The sequence below is a fragment of the Typopeltis vanoorti genome, chromosome 18 (assembly GCF_054136105.1).
Source record: "Typopeltis vanoorti isolate ZY-2024b chromosome 18, IOZ_Tvanoo_1.0, whole genome shotgun sequence".
NCBI classification, from domain to species: Eukaryota; Metazoa; Arthropoda; class Arachnida; order Uropygi; family Thelyphonidae; genus Typopeltis; species Typopeltis vanoorti.
The window spans coordinates 36,850,911-36,857,734 of NC_143566.1; the positions used below are offsets into that span (position 1 = coordinate 36,850,911).

A 6,824-nucleotide genomic window follows, 5' to 3' on the forward strand; every position below is an offset into this window, starting at 1 on the left:
GGAGGATAGTGGGAGAGGAAATTAATGTTCAATGGAAGCTGAATGGAACACACTGACTGGAAATCTTGTGGTGAACCATTGAAAGCACTGTTTGTTTAGTCAATGAGCAGTAAAAGAATATCATTACAGCTAGTCACGTCATGCATATATTACGTATTCTACCTTCTAATTAATTAAAAAATTAACAAAGAATCTTCGAGGAATGACTAATGTGTCGGAGATACTAATCTGATAACCGATTGGATTACTATCAGTAATCTGATAACCGATTGGATTACTATCAGTCTTTACAACAACCTCGATGCACAGTATATAGACTTGCTCGAGGTTCCGAAAACACTCCTAAGCCAGACATAATTTCGTGAAGTTCCATCCAATTTTCTGGAAATGGATCCATCAACAATGTCTCAGTCTACATTTCAATAATGGGAGAGAAATCCGGTGAATGATGGCGGTTGCGGACAGAAATATTTCCATAAAGCTAGCATCACTAAAAGGTCAATGCAGTTCATTAACCGTTAATGGATGGCAGGTGCCCTAAGGCGTGAGCGGATTTCCCTGCTGGAAATGGAAGTCACAAAGGATAAATGATAAAATGACTGAGTTGTAGCTAGATGCAGTTCACATCATTCAATCTTTGCTTTGCAAAATGGCCTATATCCATTTAACGATGCCTCAGACTATCATTTCGCCACCTTCTGTTGTTATGATGTACAACCTCTATGTTGAGCATACTTGTCTTTCTTTCATCTACGTGATATAAAAAAGGAACTAAGATTCACCATTCCGTATGATCTTTCTCCAGACCTACGTTATTCAATGTTCCTTTTTCCAACCAAGGAATAAGCGATTTTCGAACGAACACGACGGAACCCTTGTGGATCATCTAACTTTATACCCACTTGAGATAATGTTCAGCATACAGTACATTTAAATACACTTCCTTCCGGTTCCCATGTTGAACTGCGAAGTCCTTCGTTAGAGTGTAACACCTCTGTTAAATTTCAAAATCTTCGATCATCTGCTTCTCACATCGATTAACTGATTTTAGCACGGCTGATACTTAGGTGAGTCGTTTTAAACCATCCTCAATACACTCTCCATGAAATTGCAAGCAGTTAACCAACGCTTGGTTTGGATTTATTTAGTACACGGGCCAACACGCTTTTAGTGAACAATACACGTAATTGGTAGAGATAATGCGTGGCCAACAGCCTTAGTTGCTTCGAGCATATTTCAAAACAACCAAACTCCATTATCCCTTATCTCTCTCTCTCTCTTTCTCTCCTCACTCACGCAAACAAAATCTAATATCCATTTATAGTTGGATTCAAGCACTCACATGTTTTTATAGTCCTGATATTCTGACCATTGATTTCATATTATTTTTAAAAGTATAGTTCGGCCACAGTTTGTAGATCTCTGCTTGGCGTCTTGCCAAGAATAGTCGATTCATGCTGAAGGGGTGAAAGAAATGAAGGACGTACGAATTTGTCGCCAACACGCGAAATCACGTGCTTTGTAGGTAAAATTTTCCAACTGTTAATACAAACAACATAGTTAACTACAATGATCATAAAATAGAAGTTAACTTTCCGACTTGTAATAATAAACAACTCATCTCACAATACGGACTGATTACCATATTATCGGAATGGATTCTCCTCCTGTTGACATGCGCAGAAGTGTCGAAGGGTCTCGAATCTGTGGGCATACTATAACACTGCAATCAAAATAACAACTGTGGAATTGTTATCGAAGCAACAATCTCTGAGATCAATGTAATAAGGTCTGTTGGTTGTGTGTGTTTGTGGCCGATTTGCCTATACTGCAGGATGAAAAAAAAACTGACGTTCTGGTAGATACACGCTTGACCTCCATACAAACAAGCTAACTCACCTTTAGTTGGAACACCTTATAAAGTTTCTTCGCATGCGAACAAAATTCTAATTCCAGTATTCACACTCCAAAGTCAAATGTGATGACCACTAGCTACTGTGCTATGGAAGTGCTTGGAATAACAGTTCATTTATTCTTTCACACTCATGACAGCGATTACTGGGTAAAACGAGAATAGTAGTGGTTTATCCCTATCAGTCTTTTTCGACCCTAGGTGACGTTGCACGTTAGCCCACAAAGTGTTCTTGGTGAGATGATTAAAAGGCAGTTCATCTTTGCCCCCAATCTCTTCCCCCCCTCCAATATCATCCGGGCTGGGGACCGGCATATGGCTGGAACGTATTCATGACTGTAATCCATGTGTGTTCGCGAGATCACATAAAAGTTCCTCACGTCACTTACGGGAATCGAGATCTGTTCTTTCTGACCAAAGGGCTTCATCTATACCAGGGTTTCCCAAATTGTGTTCTGCGGAAAGTAAATAAGTGTTCCGTGAAGTCAGTGACCAAGCCGTGTATTTTTAAAATGGAAGTAATTCGGAAAAGGGAATACCGCTGTTTATGACCGGTCATAAAAATTGCCTGCAAGCAGATTACAACAATGGGTGGCGTATCCTCTGTTCTCAAAACTGAACAAAATAACATGTGTTGCAAATGTTAGTGATCAATCAGGAAGGAAGTACAGGTAATCCTCGTATAACGCGGTACTTATACAACGCGGTTTCGATAAAAACACGGTCTAAATTGTAGTAACCTTTTATCTTTTCATATATTTTTCATCGAGTGACTTAAAAATCAAATTTTATATTCGTTAATTTTGCGTCTGCTCGTATCGCGCATGTAGTTATACGTAGCGATAGCGAATTTACATAGGGGAAATACCCTTCAGCACGCATGTACGTCAATTGTTTACCGTATAAAGTATTTATTGTTGAAAGTTGTCTTCGTTTTCTGCCAGGAAAGTGCATTAAAAATCATAAGTGTGTTAATCTCAAGCTGAGAACTTTATTTTCTGGTGAGTTATATACATAATTAATATGTAATGCTTTTTTATGTAAAAATTAATGTTTATAGTAATGGCCACTTAGAGGGCTTTTGCGATATGGTTGAAAACGAAATGAGTGAATTAATTGATGGGGAAATAGATTTAAATTAGGAGGAACTTGCACAATTAATAGATGACGTCGAACCAAATTGCGGGGAAAGTTCTGCCGAAGATTCTGATTGTGATGAATCCGTTAAAGAAATTAGCAGAAGGATTGGGCTTGACAAGAAAGTTAGGGAGTTATTTTACGGATAATGATCCCTCAATGGAGCGGTCCGGAAAAATTCACGAGACAGTTGAATATTTGTGTAGCTCCATATTATGAACTTAATAAAAAAAAATTGCAGCATAGTGGTAAGCAAGGTCTTATTACTGACTTTTTGATAACTAAACCAGTCGGAGTATGGAATGAGAATTATACAAGCCATATAGAAGAGATTCAAGTGATGATGAAATCCGGCCATTTTTAAATGAAGACCATCTACGAAATGTTCGTTTTGAAAACAGTGATGACGATTAAATTATGCACTTTATTTTATTTTGCCTAAAACATTTTACGTATTATAAGCAATTAGGTTTACGTACAATTTGTAATTTTTTACCATTTTATACTACGTATTTGTTTCATAGTTTATGTTTTCTTAACTTACATGAATTAAATAAAAATATTTTTTGTTGGATGTCATTGTTGTTTATATAATTAAAAAAAACACGATTTCGGAACATAACCCTACTTTTCTATGTGATCTGAGTCTCGCATAACGCGATTTATATAACGCGGCATTTCTGTGGAACCTAACATCCGCGTTATACGAGAGTTACCTGTATAAAGAAAATTTTTCCGCTGAAATTGAAGATCAAGGTAGTCTGTATCCGATTCTCAAATTTAGCAATACTTTCTTCGCAAGTTGGTATTGTAGGGTGAAAGGGCTTGTTTCGAAACCGTAGCGCCGTGATTTTTTAAAACTATTAGGCCTAAAGATTTAAATTTTAATATGAATAAGACACAAGGGACTTTATTTAATTTTGGTATTAAGAAATCTCTTATTGAAGGTGTTTGAGACGCAACAGATACCGATTCATCCACCTCCAGCCTACAAAGCGATTTCCAGGATGTACAAAAGGAGGGGAAAACTACCAGCCCACAGGAGAAAAAGTCTGCATTCACTCGCAAGTACTTATAATAATATTATAAATTTTTGGTGATCAGAATGGAATATGTCAATGAAAATCAGCACAAATTAATTTAATGATGTTGTCCTCAGGAAACTACAACATGCTACAAGATTTCATTAGTCCAGTGATTGATAACTGATTTAAATGTAATTTTATTTTTGTCAACATGTCACACCGTATACACAAGTGTACTAATACTCTTCATGATTATGCCATAATTAATTATTAATACATTACAAAATAACCAAGGTGTTCCGTGAAAATTTCAGGATTTGTGAAGTGTTCCGTCGTAGGAGAAATCTGGGAAACGCTGGTCTATACTGACTGAGCTACGGAGGCTCCCTGTTAGAATACCAAGTGGCAAATATGGTGTCAGTAAACAAACAGGTTTTTACGCTACAGCCAGTTCAATAGAATCTTCACTTATTTTTATCCGTGGAGCTCGTTTTATAAATTCCGATCTCCTATTGTCAAGAACACTGGCGGCTCGTGGCTTGAAATCGTGGGGGTGCTGCAACTTTCGAAATACGCATACACACTGTTAGTAGAAGTGTATACGTGTTTGGATAAAATATCCAAATTATGATAAAAATTAAACATGAAAAAATATTGTTTATTATCGATAAAATTATACAGTTTACTATAATTCAAAATTACTTAAAAATAAATCCATTCCTTTAATTGTAATTAAAGGAATGGATTTACAATTTTTAGACATTACAATTAAATCCTTTAATTGTAATGTCTAAATATTTAAAGAGACGGAGTAAACAAAATAAGCACTACGAACACTTTACTACTGGCGCAAACCGCATATAAACAACAGTGGAACTGCGCGACGGACAGTGCCGCATTACGCTAATAGCTCGCATCTCACTATGACGTGCATATGCTTGCCCGCGTAACAATATGACACTGTGGTAAATACAGTGCTGCTAGCGTCCTTCGCCCTCCTAAGTGCTACACGATGGATTTTTATTATTTTTTATACAAAATAAGAGAATTATTTGTTGGTGACAAGGATTGTTGATGATAAAATTAAATATCACCAGCAAATATAAATAAATTAATAAATATATTTATATATCGAGAAAAATTGGGGGTGCTGCAGTTCCGTAGTGCCTATGCACGAGCCGTCCCTGGTCAGGAATACCAGTTAATTCACACTTCTTTAGTTGAATTCTGTGAGAAAATATTTTCTGAAAACTCTCTTCAAGGTACAATTCGCCTCAAGTAATGTCGGCTGGAATACAATTAGAATTCAAGACACGAGATCAATCGGAAGACAGTTCTAAAATCTGTTCGAAGATAAGTGCGACTTAACTTTCTAAGAATGTTTCATTTCCATTTCTCTCTCATCGATAATTACAAGGAATAAACTTTAATTTTATGACACCCCCATTTGCATTTTAAAACCATATAACTCTTGATTGAACAAACTATGGCAAGGCTAATATTTGAATTGTCACAGAGATTAAAGTATGAAAACTTTGGTATATTAACAAAAACAATTAAAAATTAATTGGTGTATGTCACTAAAATATTAACAAAAAACTGATTTTCTTTTGCTGACGAACAAGAGAAAACCAAAGCAAGAATCACAGACCACTGTGCCATCAGTAAGTCAAGGCCCATTAGCGAAATTATTTACAACTGATGGCAATTATAGACTTGAGAAAAAAAAAAAATTAAGAAATACAGGATATCCACATTGGACCTCCCTAGTTTCAAAGAACAGTAAAAAATCGAAATGCTGAAATATGCACGGTTTGGGTTGTTCAAACGTTCCAGAGACTGTACAAGTTTCATCCAGAATTTTTTTACGAAAACTTGGTGAGTGTTCTTCCTTTTCATTTGTGTAGTTTCGACACAGTCCATACATTTAAGCAGCAGTAATACGTTGAAACTAGGGAATTACAACGTGGACACCCTGTATACGGTGAAGAATTTATTATTACTTGTCAACTATTGTCTAAAGAAAATTGATAAGAGTAACCAACGGTATATAGTTTCAATGATATAGATAAGTTTGGAGTTGGGAGGTTTGCAATCCTTATGAGTAATCTGTAGCCATATATCGTGCCTAATAGATTGAAATATTTACTCTGACGATGAGCATTTTTAAAATACATTGAATAACTTATAAACTGGATATTTTTAAAGATTTATTTCCACTTATAAGAATAAATTATTTTGAAGTCATGGCAATCTCCTGAATTTAAGGAGTTCAGGAAGAAGGGACACATAGCAGTTGATGAATTATTAGGAGAAAAATTAACAGAAAATAATACAAAGAAGAGATATGGAGTGGATATAACTGGACACGAATAGCTACAGTGAAAATGCACAGTACCAAAAGATTGCTAAATGAAAACAACTGCTCTCGGTGTGTGTGTGGTGACTTTAAATTCTTAGGATTTCAGATAAGTCACAATCTATAAAGCAGTGTTGGGCCAATGACAGAGCCTTGGTACTGCAGTCGGAAGAATAATAAACAAGCTTTGTACTGTATTGGTCTAAAATCTCATCTAAGATGCAAAGAACATTGAAATAGGCTTTCACCTTAACCTATATACAGGATTCGGAAAAAAGTTTTCTGAATTGGAAACCGGAGTTTTTTTGACCCCGCTATAGAACACAAAACCTGTGAGAAGGGGGCCGGTGCGTGCACAAACATAGTTAACAGATATATAACAGCAAATCAA

The 6,824-nt window shown here is 36.0% G+C and overlaps 1 protein-coding gene across 1 annotated transcript in view; it reads left to right on the forward strand.

Annotated features, from left to right (window-relative positions):
• LOC150096593 (beta-alanine transporter-like) overlaps positions 1-6,450 on the forward strand; it is a 93,380-nt gene extending 86,930 nt beyond the window's left edge. The window contains exon 7 of the mRNA XM_090408655.1: positions 6,319-6,450. Coding sequence (XP_090264781.1) covers positions 6,319-6,450 — 132 coding nt within the window. The remainder of the gene's footprint in view (positions 1-6,318) is intronic.
• Positions 6,451-6,824: the final 374 nt, after the last annotated feature.